The sequence below is a fragment of the Acomys russatus genome, chromosome 14 (genome assembly GCF_903995435.1).
Source record: "Acomys russatus chromosome 14, mAcoRus1.1, whole genome shotgun sequence".
NCBI classification, from domain to species: Eukaryota; Metazoa; Chordata; class Mammalia; order Rodentia; family Muridae; genus Acomys; species Acomys russatus.
Genome location: NC_067150.1, coordinates 16,394,955 through 16,411,406, shown reverse-complemented (window position 1 = coordinate 16,411,406; position 16,452 = coordinate 16,394,955). Strand labels below are relative to the sequence as shown.

General features: G+C 51.1%; 2 protein-coding genes across 5 annotated transcripts in view; one reads left to right on the top strand and one right to left on the bottom strand.

Moving 5' to 3' along the window:
- Prkcsh (protein kinase C substrate 80K-H) overlaps positions 1–16,452 on the bottom strand; it is an 827,425-nt gene that overhangs the window by 790,043 nt on the left and 20,930 nt on the right. The gene's annotated exons all lie outside the window — the stretch shown is intronic.
- The window catches only part of Elavl3 (ELAV like RNA binding protein 3), a 35,102-nt gene that overhangs the window by 14,512 nt on the left and 4,138 nt on the right, over positions 1–16,452 (top strand). For 2 of the 3 annotated variants that reach the window (XM_051156079.1, XM_051156077.1), the window contains exons 2-6: positions 862–1,081; positions 1,341–1,444; positions 13,886–14,039; positions 14,135–14,360; positions 15,622–15,660. In XM_051156079.1, coding sequence (XP_051012036.1) covers positions 862–1,081; positions 1,341–1,444; positions 13,886–14,039; positions 14,135–14,360; positions 15,622–15,660 — 743 coding nt within the window. The remainder of the gene's footprint in view (positions 1–861; positions 1,082–1,340; positions 1,445–13,885; positions 14,040–14,134; positions 14,361–15,621; positions 15,661–16,452) is intronic. The other variant, XM_051156078.1, reaches the window with a different exon arrangement.

The window sequence follows — 16,452 nt, the reverse complement described above, 5'->3', positions numbered from 1 at the left end:
TCTACAAAGTGAGTCTAGGACAGCCAAGGTTACACAGAGAGACCCTGTCTCAAAAAACAAAAACAAAAAAAGATGCTTATCCTTATAAAGCGTTTATACTTAGCCACATAAGGCATTTGTTTTATTTTATTTATTTATTTTTAAGATTTGTTTATTTACTGTGTATACAGTTGTCTGTCTGCCTGTACACCTGCAGGCCAAAAGAGGGCATCAAACATATTATAGATGGCTGTGAGCTACCATGTGGTTGCTGGGAATTGAACTCAGGACCTCTGAATGAGCAGTCAGTGCTCATTTTTTATTTAAAAGTATATTACAAGCCGGGCGTGGTGGCACACGCCTTTAATCCCAGCACTCGGGAGGCAGAGGCAGGTGGATCGCTGTGAGTTCGAGGCCAGCCTGGTCTACAAAGTGAGTCCAGGATGGCCAAGGCTACACAGAGAAACCCTGTCTCGAAAAACCAAAAAAAAAAAAAAAAAAAAAAAAAGTATATTACATTATTTAACTTTGTAGCCAGGCGTGGTGGCGCCTTTAATCCCAGCACTTGGGAGGCAGAGGCAGGCGGATCACTGTGAGTTCAAGGCCGGCCTGGTCTACAGGGGGAGTCCAGGACAGCCAAGGCTAACACAGAGAGACTCTGTCTTGGAAAAAACAAACAAAACAAAATATTTTAATTTTGTGTACATGTGTGGTGCACTCCTGTCATGGTCCATTTGTGGAGGTCATACCACAAAGGCACCATTATCCCCGCCTCTGACTAAACCCATGTTAGACTTGTCTAGTCCACCCCCCAAAACCGTCTTTTCTGCTAGCCCGATGATGGGGAGTGGGCAGTGAGCGGGTGCAACCTGTTTTCTCCAGCAGATACTGGGGGCCATGGAGTCTCAGGTTGGGGGGGGGCCGGCCGGCCCGGCCCTGCCCAACGGGCCACTCCTTGGGACAAACGGAGCCACTGATGACAGCAAGACCAACCTCATCGTCAACTACCTACCCCAGAACATGACACAGGACGAGTTCAAGAGTCTCTTCGGCAGCATTGGGGATATTGAATCCTGCAAGTTGGTTCGGGATAAGATCACAGGTGTGGCTCTCTGTGTGTGTGTGTGTGTGTGTGTGTGTGTGTGTGTGTGTGTGTGTGTCCCCAGGTGGCAAGAGGGGGGGAAGTAGCCTCAGAAAAACAAATGTGACCTTGGTGGGGCACCTCAGGATGAATGGAACCAAGTGGCTCTCTGGGGAACACGTTATCGTGGGGGATAATAAGAGTGGGAGGCTGTCCAGCGGCAGGGTGTGCTGGGGACGCTGGGCAGACTAGGGAAGTCACTCTTGTGGTCTTCCCACAGGGCAGAGCCTGGGCTATGGGTTTGTGAACTACTCTGACCCCAATGATGCAGACAAAGCCATCAACACCCTCAACGGCCTCAAACTGCAGACAAAGACCATCAAGGTGAGTGTGGACCCCCCCTCTGTGACACCTGCCCTCTCTGCTGTCCCTGTTCCTTGCTCCCTGTTCCCTGCTCAGTTCTCTAGCCTCCCTGCCAGTCACCTGGCTTTATTTCCTTGAGCCTGTTTCCTCACCTATCAGTGTGAAAGACTATTGTGTATTTTATTATTCTGTGTGTGTGTGTGTGTGTGCATGCGCACATGTGTGCGGCTCTATGTGTGGAGAGTAGAGCAGACTTGTGGGAATTAGCTTTTCTCCTTTCAACAAGTGGGTCCCAGGGGTCAAAATCAGATGGCAGGCCTTGGCACCAAGTGCCTTCACTGGCTGAGCCTTTCCCCCTGGCTGGAGAATATACTATCAACAAACAGTAAATTCACAAGTTCTTTGAAAGATTTAGGGAATCTGGCAGGCCCAGGAGGTAGGACAGAATGACTAGGACCCCATGGACAGACCCCCTCCCTGTCTTTGTTCTGGGACAGAGGGTAGGCCCCATCTGCCATCTGGAATCTAATTAGGGCCTGGGGAGGGGGCTGGATGGGACAGCCCCTCCCCCACCTTTGTGCATCGCCCCTCCCCCGTGGCCTCCCTGCTCAGCAGCTGCAGCTGGGACCATGTGAGCCCAAGTTCCCTTGGGAGGGATCACCATGGAAACCCCCGCCCTTCTAACTTGGCTTGGGGGTGTTTGGGCTCCTCCCTTCAAATCTGCTCCAGGACCCCTGGGGAGGCCAGGCTGAGGGTGCCCATCTGGCCCCCATTTTATCCTGGGAACAGAAGCATAGGAATCTTTTCTTCTCCCCAGTGTTGGGGGGAAAGGGGGAGATGGTACACTGGATGAGCCTCTCTGTGGTCAGCTTGATCCTGAAACTTCCGGTATGTGTGAAGCAGTGATCATGACTCTGTGGTTGTGGGACACAGCATCTGTGCAAGTAACTGTTGTCAGATGGGTCTGGACAATTACGGTTTGAGATGCAGGGCTGGGAGTGTGGCTCAGTGGTGGAGTGCCTACGCAGCCTGTGGAGCTCTGAGATCCATCTACAGCACAGAAAGAAACACCTGGGTGATTGCGGCAGGGCCTGGGGAGATAGCTCAGTTGTTTGGAGTGCTTTGAAGACCTGAGTTCAATTCTCAGGACCCCAATAAACAAGCCAGGTATGTAAAGCCAGGCATGGTGCTAGGACTTAAGAGGCAGAAGCCGGCCAATCTTTGTGAGTTGGGGCCAGCCTGGTCTACATAGCAAGTTCTAGGTCAGCCAGAGCTGTATAATGAGACCTTGTACCAAAAAAAAAAAAAAAAAAAAAGACAGATTTGGCAGCCTTTGCCTGTGACCCCAGCACTGGAGGTGAAGTGGGTAGACCCCAGCACCCTATCTCAAGGGTGGGCAGCCTCTGGCCAACCCAGGCATGCATTCTCATGCACAAGAGGGCTGGGGCTGTTTCTGCAAGGAGCACTTACCCAGCATGCACAAAGCCCTGCTTGGCTATCCACCATCACATATCCTGGGCACAGAGGCGAGAGCCGATGGCCCCAGCATTCTTCGTGTGGCAGGAAGATGATCAGAAGGTCAAGGTCATTCTTAGTCTCCTAGCAAGTTTGAAGCTAGCCTGGGCTACATGAGACCTTGTCTCAAAAATCAAACAGCAACAACAGACAAAATGACGATGAGAGTGTAGAACCTGGCGTTAATGTCACACTAGAATTCATGTATGGCTTCCAGGATGCACCAGGGGATGTGTATATTGCAACAAGATATTTGTGTGGCTTGACGTGGTGGTGGTGGGGGGTGTGTGTCTGTGTGTGTGTGTGTGTGTGTGTATGTGTGTGTGTGTGTGTTGCCTGTGCTGGGTCTGTAGGCCTTATGTGCCATGGGGTTGGTCTGTGGTCAGTACCTGTTTGCTTTCTTACTGTAGTTCTGGAGGACGCAGTTTATGAGCATGGCAGTGACTTTACGATACCCTCTAGCTAGTTTCATCACTAAAGCCCTGGGTGGCTTTGTGTCCAGTAACCATGTTGATGAGGTCTGAATGCTGCCCAGGGCAGATTTGGGCCAAAACACTCCCCATTACTTGGATGCCACACCTCCCATCCCGGTGTGCGGTACTTGAGGAGCATAGCTAACCTCAGACACCCCAGAGGAACAGAAAAGGCCGAGGAATGGCTGAAGTGTTGTGTGATGAAACTTCCCCTGGGGAGAAAAAACACGGGTGTACTCACCCCGCCCATAGGGACCCCACGACAGACCAAAGCACAGACACCACCCAAGTCCAACTTGGTGAGCTGTGAGTTCTGTTGGGGTTACTTACAGGAATATAGGTGAGGGGTTCCTCACAGGAGCAGAAGTGACTCACAGACAGCTGCACCACCAAAGCCCACCCCAGCATGGGTGACAGCTCACAAAGCTGGGAACCTGGAGCTCACTGCACAGCCTGCGGGCAGCTCAGCAGGGTGGACAGTGTCCTTACCGGGTGCCTCAGTTGCTCTACACCTCTTCCGGGCAGCTGGTCTGGCCTCAGAGCCGTCTTTGCTGCTCTGCTCTCCTAGTCTCTCAGAGGGACTCAGCTCTCACTGCTCACTCAGGCAGGAGGAGGCCTAGCGAAGAATCTGGTCAGGTTCAGGGACTTCCTGAGGCTGTTTGAGTTATTTACCTTCCTGCTTAAGGCCTTTCCCTGCAGGATTGACTGTTTTAGTCACGGAGCAAACTATTTTACAGTACTCTACCCCTTCCTCGTGTTCTTACACACTTTTTGGTTGGTTCGAGGTTTTTTTATTTTTTGTTTTCTTTTCAGTTTTCCAAGACGGGGTTTCTCTGTGTAGCCTTGGCTGTCCTGAACTCACTTTGTAGACCCGCCTGGCCTCAAAACTCAGTGATCCACCTGCCTCTGCCTCCCGAGTGCTGGGATTAAAGGTGTGCACCACCATGCCAGGCCTGTTTTTTCTTCTTCAAGACAGGGTTTCTCTGTGTAGCTCTGGCTGTCCTGGAGCTCTCTATGTAGAGCAGGCTGGCTTCGAACTCACAGAGATCTGCCTGCCTCTGCCTCCTGAGCGCTCAGATTAAAGGCGTGTGCCACCACCCCCCATCCTGCTCTTAGATTCTTTCTTCCCCCTCTTCAGCGGTGACCCCTGAGCCTTGGTGGGGGTGACTGTAGATGTGCACCTGTGGCTAAGAAATAGGCCACCACGCCAGAGTAACAGTCGCTTGTTCTCAGGAGTGTCTCAGTCGCTATGAGCTGAGGCCTGTGACACCCGTGATCTATAGGTGTAAACACGCATTCAGAGTACACAGCAGGCACATCACATCCATCTAGAACAAGGGTTCTCAACTTTCCGGGTGCTGTGACCCCTTAATACAGTTCCTCATGTCATGGTGACCCCCAACCAATAAAATTTTCTCACTACTCCATAACTGTGATTTTGCTACTGTTATGAGTTGTCAAGTAAATATCTGATATGCATGACCCACCGGTTGAGAACCACTGATCTTGAAAAACCATACAGATTGTTTCCCCATTGTGACCTATGACCTCCTCAGCCACAGGTTTTTGTCCTGGCTTAACAGTATTAGACATGAACTCTCGCTCTTTTGGAGCAGGCTTTAAATCCAGCTGGAAGGTTGTTGGTGAGCCCAGGACGGCTGAGCCACTATTGCACAAGCAGGCACAAGGAGGTGCTGTCAGTATTTCAGCACGCAGGGTCCCTAGCCAAGCAGCAATGTTGGTGGCAGTTCTTCAGCAGCTGCCTGGGTGTGGCTCCTTCTGGCACTATGAAAGCCAGCTAGTGGAGTGGAAATTTCCAGTTCAGTCCCAGCTTAAGTCTTCGTGTCTTTTTTTGTTTGTTTGTTTTTGGGTTTGGTTTTTGGTTTTTTGAGACAGGGTTTCTCTGTGTAGCCTTGGCTGTCCTGGACTCGCTTTGTAGACCAGGCTGGCCTTGAACTCACAGCGATCCGCCTGCCTCTGCCTCCGGAGTGCTGGGATTAAAGGCATGCGCCATCACGCCCGGCTCTTTTTTTTTTTTTTTTTTAAAGATTTATGTATTATAAATACAGTGCTCTGCCTGCATGTGTGCCTGCAGGCCAGAAGAGGGCATCAGATCTCATTATAGATGGTTGTGAGCCACCATGTGGTTGTGGGAATTGAACTCAGGACCTTTAGAAGAGCAGACAGTGCTCTTAACCGCTGAGCCACCTCTCCAGCCTCAAGTTTTCATGTCTTATAACCGACGCATGCGTATGCAGTGTCTTCAGCGAGAGGATGTTACCTTCTGGTCCTGGCCTACCACCACCAGCAGTAGTCGGGTTTGTGTGGCTTCAGGAGCTTCCTGGGCCAACAACTCACAAGAAGGCAGCCCAACCCTGACACTGAGGCTTTCACTCAATAAACTCATGGCCTCTGGGAGTGTCCTTTTTCACCCATGTAGCATATTTTTTGGATTTTTTGGTTTCCATTCAATTAACCCAGCTCCAGTGGAGTTCTAAGCTGAGTGCCAGCACCACTGCACCTGGTTGTCTCTGGTTGTTTTTGTCTCTTGAGACAAGGTTTCTCTGAGTAGCCTTGGCTGTCCTGGAACTAAATCTGTACACCAGGCTGGCCTCCAACTCAGAGGGATTGATCTGCCTCCGCCTCCCAGTGCTGAGATTAAAGGCAAGTGCCGCAGCCACCACCTGGCTATGGTGGTTTTTCAAATCTGCAGAACATCTAGAGGTTGTTTGTTTGTTTGTTTGTTTCCCTTGAGACAGGGTTTCCTGTGTAGTCTTGGCTGTCCTGGACTCACTTTGTAGACCAGGCTGCCCTCAAACTCACAACAATCCACCTGCCTCTGCCTCCTGAATGCTGGGATTAAAGGTGTGTGCCACCACGCCTGGCTCAGAGGCCAGTTTTCTGTCATCGAGAGAATGGGCAAGAGGACAAGGTGATATCCGGAGCCACCATCCCATAACAAATGATGGGTGACAGAGGCAACCTTGGTGTAGCACTCTGAAAGTTGTCACCTGCTCTCTGCAGGTGTCAGGTGATCCCAGAGGCTCACAGCTGGAAGACACTCAAGTCAAACATAGCAAGGTCTAGCTAGCACAGCATGGATGCCCAATCCATTGCTTTCTCCACAGAGCATGGACGGAAGGCTCTAAATCAGCTGCTGTAACCCTCAGTCATTCTCTCTGAGCCGTTGTGTTTCTGTATCCTAGAGCTCCTCCACAGAGCCTCCCCACACTCCCCAACCCTGAGGAACTCAGTGAGCCTCACTCAATCTGCTCAGACCTAATCGGGCACAGAGAAGAAGGTGGTCCTGCTCTCCCCTGCTGCTCCCGCTGGCTCCCTGGGTCAGACAGGCCCTGGGCTGCCATGTGGATGTAGCTGTAGCCTTCAGGGAGTCTGTGACTGGGCAAACCATCTCCATCCCTAACATAACCTTTTGCTGGGGAGGAATATACCCTCTTTAGAATGGAGGATAACTACCAGCCCCCGGGCCGGCTTGCTCCTTTTCACCTGGGTTGTTCTGTCACAGATGTCTTCTGGAAACAGCTCCCCGGGCTTGAAAGCCTTCTGGAAGCTCCTTGGCACAATCCGGCTTCTTTCAATCTTTTCCTCAGGAGCTCCAGCTCCCTACACAGATCTTACCACCTTTGTCTCTGAGTAACCCAGACATCTTCCTCTGTTTACCCTCTTCCTAAATTCTCTAAGTTGATTTTTTTTTTTTTTTTTTTTTTTTAACTTTACAAACTCCCTTTACAGGCTGGTCTAAGTCACTGAGACCTGCCAAAGCCTTTACTTTATAAAGATCTTGCCCCACAGAAGGGCTCAGCAAAGCCACGAAAGCCCTGTACCAGCCTCAGTCCCCATTGTGTCCCCTGTTCTTAAAGCCCTGTGAACACAGTTCTGTCTGGCCAGTGAACTGGGCTTCAAACACAGCCTTCCTAGTACCTACAAGACTGCCTCTCCCCTCCACTGCCCTCCACTCCCAGACATTTATGGGGACTTGGGCAGATGTAACTGAGTTTCCTAATGGCTGATAAGCCAGTTCATGAAGACTGAGTTCTTAGGTTATACCTTAGGAAGGGATGGAAGTTACACTGCTCAGTTTTCTGCCTCCACAGCCATCAGACTGATCTCATCTGTGCCCTTGGCCCAAGCCTCACAAGCCAGGCTGACAGCAGTGCTTTCACACTTGTTTAAAAGTATTCCCTGGGGCGGTGCCTGGGGCCGGGTGTGATATCACATGCTTTAATTCCAGCACTCAGGAGGCAGAGGCAGGTGGATCACTGTGAGTTTGAGGCCAGCCTGGTCTACAAAGTGAGTCTAAGACAGCCAACTCAAAGGCTGAGTATTTCCTGGTTACAAGGCCCATCTGTAGGTCAGGTCACAGAGCACCCCCAATCTTCCTACTAAAGTCAGACTTGAGGGGCATCTTCTGTCACTCTGACCACCTTTTTTTTTTTTTTTTTTTTTTTTAAAGACAGGGTTTCTCTTGTAGTCCTGGCTGTCCTGGCTTCACTTTGTAGACCAGGCTAGCCTTGAACTCACAGAGATCCTCTTGCCTCTGCCTCCTGAGTGCTGGGAATACAGGCGTACGCCACCATGCACAGCTTATGTGCTAATCTTTTTTTATGTGCTAATCTTAAAGACTGCAATTTTTCTTCTAAACTATCAACTGATTTCAGGGTATCTCCATACTCACGTGGTATCTCCCCCCCCCCCACCTTATCAAGCAGGTATTGTCACTTCTTGCCAGGTAGATGAAGACTGACATGCTGGGATTCCTCTCACAGACACTCCTAATCTTGATGGCGCAGCCTTGGTGGCATGTCTTACTACCCAGGGCAAGAAGCGTGCAACTGCTGTCAGGGCCCAACAGCAGCCCACTAACATACACCACACAGGAGCAGAATTTCCTCCAGATGTTCCCGCCTCAGCTGCATGCCTTGCCACCCATAACCAGGACTTGGTATTCACTGCTCCCCATCTCGTCCTTGGTTCTGTCATGTCCCTGTTCAGGAGCCACTTACATTGTGACAAAACCTTTCCTGGGGAAACCCCAAACACACAGCTACTCGCTCCACATAGGTATCTCACAAAGACCGAGTTGTTGGACACCACCAAAGTACAGCTTGGTGAACCAATAAGTTTTATTGGGGTTCCTGACAGGGATATGGGTGAAGGGTTACAGAAGCAGAGATGCCTCAAAGACAACTCCATCAGCAGAGTCCACCCCAGCATGGGTGACAGCTCACAAAGCTGGGAACCTGGAGCTCACTGCACAGCCTGCGGGCAGCTCAGCAGGGTGGACAGTGTCCTTACCGGGTGCCTCAGTTGCTCTACACCTCTTCCGGGCAGCTGGTCTGGCCTCAGAGCCGTCTTTGCTGCTCTGCTCTCCTAGTCTCTCAGAGGGACTCAGCTCTCACTGCTCACTCAGGCAGGAGGAGGCCTAGCAAAGAATCTGGTCAGGTTCAGGGACTTCCTGAGGCTGTTTGAGTTATTTACCTTCCTGCTTAAGGCCTTTCCCTGCAGGATTGACTGTTTCAATCTTGGAGGAAACTTAACAAAGTGCATAAGGTGCTTGTTGCAGAAGCATTAAGACCCAAGTTCGAATCCCCAGAACTGTAAAGACAGCCAGGGTTGTGGGCCTCTCTAATCTCCTGCAGGGGGAGAGGCGGTGGAGACTGCAGATCTCCGGAAGCTTACAGGCCAGGTGTCCACCACAGCAAAGTAGAGACCAAGGTGGGGGAAGTGAGGCCCAGCACTTGCTGCTGTCCCCTCGCACACGTGCTGTAGCATTGCGCGCACCTATTGCCCTGCAGACAGATAGAGCCACCCTGTGCCTTATGGGACCTGAGACCTAAGATGCCACCCCATCTGGGTTGGGTGGCACATGCCTGGGTGGCATCACTTAAGGCTGAGACAGGAGGGAAACACTCGCCTGCAATTTTCAAGTGTGTGTGTGTGTGTGTGTGTGTGTGTGTGTGTGTGTGTGTAAAGAAAAAAAATTTTTTTTTGAGACAGACTCTCACTATATAGCTCTAGGTGGCCAGGAGCATGCTGTGTAGACCAGACAGGTCTGAAAACTCACACAGAGATGTGTCTGCCTCCACCTCCAGAGTGCTGGGCTGACAGGCAAGTGCACACCCAGCTCACCTGGGTGAGAACATAGAGGGGGCTTCCTTCTTGCTAGCTGAGCACTCTGCCAGCTGACTGACAGCCGCAGGCCTAATTAGTTGCTTCTTTTTTTTTTCATTTTTTCTTCATTACATTTACTCATTATGTTTATGTATGTGGAAGTCTGAGGATGACTCCAGGAGTCAGTTTTCTCCTTCCACCCCGAGAGTCTGAAAGATCCGATCAATTCAGGTCACCAGGCTTGGTGGCGAGCCTCTTTACCCACTGAGCCATCGCAACAGCCCCTAGTTAGTTGTTTGTAAGGAAGCAACTCGGCCTGCAGTGCCCCTCCCTAAACAAAGACCAGGCCAGTAACAAAGGTCCTTGTCCACCCCAGGGTTAGAGGTTTGAATAGAAGCAACAGAAAGGGGGGGAGGGGTGCTCGTGACCCTCCCGACCGGACCGGCCACCCCATGGACGCTTGCAGGCAAGGCCTCTACAATGTCTCCAGGGCACTGATAAAGGCACAGTGAGCTGGGGCTCTGTGATACCCTGAGCAGACTTTTCTTCTCCCCAGTGCCTGGTGCTGTGAGTGTCTGAGTAGGCCCACTGTGAGCAGCTGTGGAACTGGCGAGGTATGTCCTTAGTGATGACACAATGGAATGACCAGCTCAAAATGTATAGAACTCACAAACCAGAGAACAGCACCTGGGTCACCATGGGGCTATCGAGAGGGCCCGGAGGGTTGAAGGGCACTTGTTGCCAAATCTGATGCCTTGAGTTTGATCATAGGGATCCACGTGGTACACACACACACACACATTCACCAAAAATTAATTGTAAAAAAACCAAGCTGAGAATCGGAGAAGGTAGGAAGGACATTTCAAGCTGCAGAGGGAAGAGCGTTTGAACGGGGTGGAGTTGGATGGGGCCTCAGTCTCCATGTGGCTCTGCCAGCCCTGAGGTCCAGGCTGACCTTCCATCTGATCCCCCAGAGCACTGGTTTCACAGAGGTGAGCCACCAAGGCTGCCACAAAGAGATTTTCAAACATCAAAACCAGCAAGTGCGCCTTTAATGTTAGCACTTAGAATGTGGCTCTCTGTGAGTGCCAGGCCAGCCTAGTTTACAGAGAGAGTTCCAGAGCAGCCAGGGCTACACAGAGAAACCCTGTCTCAAAAAACAAAACAAACAACAATAACAACAGCAACAAAAACCCGGCAAGTGCAAAGGTCCTGAGGCTGGGCATGCCTGGTACATTTGCAGTAAAGGGAAGCAATGAGGGGAGAAATGAAAGCAGACAGGTGACCTGGCTGCATGCAAGGCCTTGTGGACATGGAATTTAGAGGCTGGAGCTATAGTGTATTGGTATAGCGATTTTCAAGCACGCAAGGCTCTGGAGCCAGTCCTCAAACCACACGCACACACACACACACACACACACACGCACGCACGCACGCACGCACACACACACACACAGGAGCACTGGGGCTGGGACTGCCAAGCTTGCTGGGACCCACATGGCAGAACTGGAGAACCAGCTTCCTAAGCTCTTCTCTGACTTCCACAGTTAAGCATGACATGCACACACACATGTGCACACTAAAATGTCATTTAAGGTTGTTTTCTTTGGGGGGTGGGGCTGGAGATATGGTATAGCAGGTAAGAGCACTGGCTGCTCTGGCAGGAAACTGAGGTTCATTTCTCAGCCCTCACTGTGAGGGTCACAACTGTCTGTGACTCTGGGTCCAAGAACACCAGTGCACTCATCCAGCCCCTGCAGGTACTGCACCCACACAGTGCAGGTCCACCCCCGCAGGCAGACACTCAGACACGTAAAGTAAAAGTAAAACAAGCCTTTTAAGAAAAATTAGAATTCTGGAGCCAGGCATGGTGGCACACATGCCTTTTATCCCAACACTGTGGAGGCAGAGGCAGGTGGACCTTTGTGAGTTCGAGGCCAGCCTGGTCTATAAAGTGAGTTCCAGGACAGCCAGGGCTACATAGTGAGACTGTCTCAAAGAAACAAAACAAAAAGTTAAAAAATTTGGACAGGATCTTTTTTTGTTTGTTTGTTTGTTTTTCGAGACAGGGTTTCTCTGTGTAGCCTTAGCCATCCTGGACTCACTTTGTAGACCAGGCTGGCCTCGAACTCACAGCGATCCACCTGCCTCTGCCTCCCGAGTGCTGGGATTAAAGGCGTGCGCCACCACCCAGCAACATTTTAAATTTTATTTCATATGATTATGTGTGTATGACACACAGAGAGAAAGAGAGTGAGCTCTGAGGCATGACATCATAGAGGTCAGAGGACAACTTAACAAGAGTCAGTTTGCTCCTTCTGTCATGTGTGACCCAGATCAGGTAGTCAGGTTTGGCAGCAAGCACCTTTGCTTCCTGAGTCTCTTGTGGGCCTTGAGTTGTTTATATTTTATTATTACTTTTTTTGTTTGTTTTTGTTTTTTGAGACAGGGTTTCTCTGTGTTAGCCTTGCCTCTGCCTCCTGAGTGCTGGGATTAAAGACATGTACCACCACGCCCAGCAAATTTCTTTATTTTTATTTCATGTACATTGGCGTTTTGATTGCTTGTATATCTGTGCGAAAAAAAGAATATAAATAAATCTGTTACAGTTTTCTGGCTGTGCAGATATTGAGGAAGGAGGGTCTTCTGGAAGCTTGGGGGTTAGCAAAGATCACTGTGAGTTATTGAGGACACCTCAGGCTGGGGAACCAAGCCATGGGAAGACAGCAGCTATGTCTTGTGGCAGGACATTAGGGAGCTAGTGACAAAAGCCCTGAGTGTCCCCTCTGGGTCCACTCTCCAATAAAGGGGAGACTAGCTGTTTGTTGAGCCAGCTAGGCATTCCTGGGTCACCCAAGCTCTCTGAGGAGATGCAGAAGCCAGAGGATGGCTTTTAAAAAATATATATTTTATTAATTTATTCATATTACATCCCAATTGTTAGCCCATCCCTTGTATCCTCTCATTCCTCCCTCCCTCCCATTTTCCCCTTACTCCCCTCCCCTATGACTGTGACTGAGGGGGACCTCCTCCCCCTGTATATGCTCATAGGGTATCAAGTCTCTTCTTGGTAGCCTGCTATCCTTCCTCTGAGTGCCACCAGGCCTCCCCATCCAGGGGATGTGGTCAAATATGGGGCAGCAGAGTTTGTGTGAAAGTCAGTCCCCACTCAATGGTGGAGAATGTCCTGTCCATTGGGTAGATCTGGGTAGGGTTCGAAGTTTACTGCACATTATGTCCTTGGCTGGTACCATAGTGTGAGCAGGACAGAGGATGGCTCTTTAACTCCCTCAGGGGCAGTTCCACACCCTTCACAGGCACAGCCTTGAATTTACAGTCTGTGCAAACAACTTTGTGGCTCAGATCTCTTTCCACACATGGATCTTGGGGAGCAGGCTCAGGCCATCTGCCATTGCAGAAAGATCCTTTTCTTTTCTTTTTAAAGATTTATTTATTTACCATGTATACCAGAAGAGGGCACCAGATCTCACTGTAGACGGTTGTGAGTCATCATGTGGTTGCTGGGAATTGAACTCAGGACCTTTGGAAGAGCAGGCTTCCAAAGGCGCTCTTAATCTCTGAGCCATCTCTCCAGCCCCAGAAAGGTCCTTTTCTTACTGAGCTCTTGCTGCCCCTGTTTTTGTTTGTTTTAGGTTGTGTTTTGTTTGAGACAAAGTCTCAACTACACATCCCTGGCTGTCCTGGAACTTACTACACAGACCAGGCTGGCCTCCAACTCACAGAGGTGCACTCACCCCTGCGTCTCCCAACCTTTTTCTTTTCTTGAGATCAGCCCTCTCACCCAGGACTAGGCATGGCCCGTAAGTTCAAACCAGCTGTCAGTGAAGCCAGGGATCTCCCTGCAGCCCCTTGAGGTGCTGGGGTCACAAGTGTGCATGGGAACGGAATGTTGAGGTTATTTTTTTTTAGGTAAAAATTAATTATTATTAATTATTGTGTGTAGGTGTGGGTGGGCACACATGTGCCGCTACGTAAGTCAGAGGATGACCTTGGGAGCCAATTTTCTCCTCCCACCCTTGGTTCTGGGTATCAAACTCAGACTGTCAGACTTTCAAAGCAGGCGGTTTGCCCATGGAGCAATCATCTCCCCAAGCTCCTACTTTGTTCTGTGAGACAGAGAACATGTGGGCCAGACTTGAACTTAATGTGCCTCCATTTGTCTGGGGATGATAGGTATATGTCATTCCGATTATGCGATGCTGGGACGGAACCAGATTCTTAGACAGGGACTCTGCCCCTTCAGCCCCAGCCCACTAGTGGGGGTGGGGGCATTTCTTGTCAGTTTCCATGCACCCTCACTGTCCTCTGATCCCCGGCCCAGGTATCCTATGCACGCCCCAGTTCTGCCTCCATCCGGGATGCCAACCTGTACGTCAGTGGCCTCCCCAAGACCATGAGCCAGAAAGAGATGGAGCAACTCTTCTCCCAGTACGGTCGCATCATCACCTCGCGAATCCTGCTGGACCAGGCCACAGGTCAGACTGGCAGGAAGAGAGGGTGTCCTAGGGAGGGGAGAGTCACTGCAGAAGGTACGGAGTACCCGAGACTGATGCCCTCACACCCCTGGCAGGTGTCTCTCGGGGTGTGGGATTCATCCGCTTTGACAAGAGGATCGAGGCAGAGGAAGCCATCAAGGGACTGAATGGGCAGAAACCACTGGGTGCGGCAGAGCCCATCACGGTCAAGTTCGCAAACAACCCGAGTCAGAAGACAGGGCAGGCCCTGCTCACTCACCTGTACCAATCCTCCGCCAGGCGCTACGCTGGTCCCCTGCATCATCAGACACAGCGCTTCCGGTGAGCCAGCGTCCCCAGACCCCAGGCCAGGCGCCCCAAGCCTGCTGTTCTCTGTTTTCTGCAGAGAGTGGGGACCCAGGTACACCCCACTTCCAAGAACAGGAAAGGACATGTGCCCAGGACATAGAGCAGGAGCGTGGTGAATGCTGGCCACTACAGTTGGCGGCTGAGTTCCAGCTGTGGCTCTCTGTCTCTGTCTCTCTCCTTGTGGTTTCCATCACTGCGATAAAGCACTATGTAAGGAGAAAAGGTTTTACTGCATCTTACAGCGAGTGGCCCACCATGAGGGGAAGTCAGGGCAGAGCCTGGAGGTGGGGACCGAAGCAGAGACCAGAGGAACACTGTCTGCAGGCTTGCTGGCCACGCCATGCTCAGCCTGCTTTCTTACACGGCCCTGGCCCACCTGCATAAATGGCATCATCTACAGTGGGCTGAGACCTCCCACACCAGTCAAGAAAAGGTCCCACAGACTTGCCCACAGGCCAGTCTGATGGAGGCTGTCTGTCTGTCTTTTTAAGCATCTCTGTGTGTCTGTCTGTCTGTTCTTTCGTTCTGCTTCTCTTTCAGTCTTGCTGTCTCTGTTTATCTCCATGTCTGCCTCTTTCCGCCTGTGTGTTTCTCTCTCTTTCCTTGTCTCTCTTTTCTCTGTCTGTCTCTGCCTCCCCACCACCATACATGGCTTGAGCTGTGCCTCACTTCCCTCGTGGATGACACCACCACCACACATTGCCTCTCTAATGTATTGTGTCCTGGCCATGAGCATATTCTTTTCACGGTAACTGGGTAGACCAGCTTGTACTGTGCCATTTTACTGAGATTTCTTCACTCCAGACAGAGACTAGACAAGCCCAAAAGACTTGAAGCCAGGTCTAGACTAGTCACTCAGCCATTCCCAAGTGGGAGGTCAGTGGGAGCTCCTGGTAGACCTGGGGGTAGCCCAACCTGCCCATCCTCCTGTGGGCTCAGGAAAAACTTCCTGAGGCTGTACCACCACCTTTGTAAGGCCCCCTCTCAAGCCAGAGACCTTAGGCCCTGGGTCCTCCCGGCAGGACCAGAGGGGAAAGGCGGGCGAGTAGGACAAGGCCTTTCAGGCTGGGCAGCAGCCGGGCTGTGAGGTTCCGTGCCAGGCAGTGTCCAGCCGGGCTGGGAGCGGGCAGTGGGGGCAGGGCCCTGCTGAAGGCTGTGGGGGTGGGGAGGACTGGCTGTCGCATCATAGGGAGTGGGTCACAGGCCACTCTGACAGCTGCTTCTGCCTCCACAGGCTGGACAATTTGCTCAACATGGCCTACGGAGTCAAGAGGTAACAGTGCCCCCAGCCCGCTGTCTCTATCCCCCATAGCCCTCTTACCTTGATGTCCCTCCTCTAACCTCTGCATGCACCTTGTTCCAGGGACGACTGGGTAGCCCTCTCTGCCTGTGCCTAGGAGATGCTAACTCTCAAGACAGTGAGCAGAGCCAGTGTGTAGAGGGAGCGGCACAGAAGGAGGAGCATGGAGGGCTGTCTGTGGCTTTCACACGTTGCTTTTTTTATTTTTGTTTTTTAGTTATTATGAATAGTTTTTTTAAGCTTGTTTATTTTTATTTCATATGCAATGGTGTTTTGCCTGCATGTATGTCTGTGTGAGATGTCAAACGCCCTGGAACAGACAGTTGTGAGCTGGCATGCAGGTGGTGGGAATTGAACCTGGGTCCTTTGGAAGAGAGCCAATGCTCTTAACCACTGAGCCATCTCTCCAGCTCCTCACTCATTTCTTTTTTATCATCTCAAGAAAAGACAGATGCTGTGGTGCCCCCTAGCTCCCACATTAACCTTCTGAGAGCCACTGGCAACTCTTATTTTGTGTGCTAGGAATGAGACCCTAGGACTTCTGCACGCTAGGTCTGCACTGAGCCCGGCCCCTGGCCCCTCACTGTCGGATTCTAGGCAGGGGCTCTCTAGCCATTCCCTGAGCCCTACCCATTGGCCACCATTGTTGGTTTTGTCAAAGGTCTTGGAAGGTTCCCTTCCTCCCCACAGTTGCTATGAGTCTTGACATCTTCCTAGCTCCATCCACACCCCAGCTCTTGTGAAAGTTTCTACGTTTAATGTATC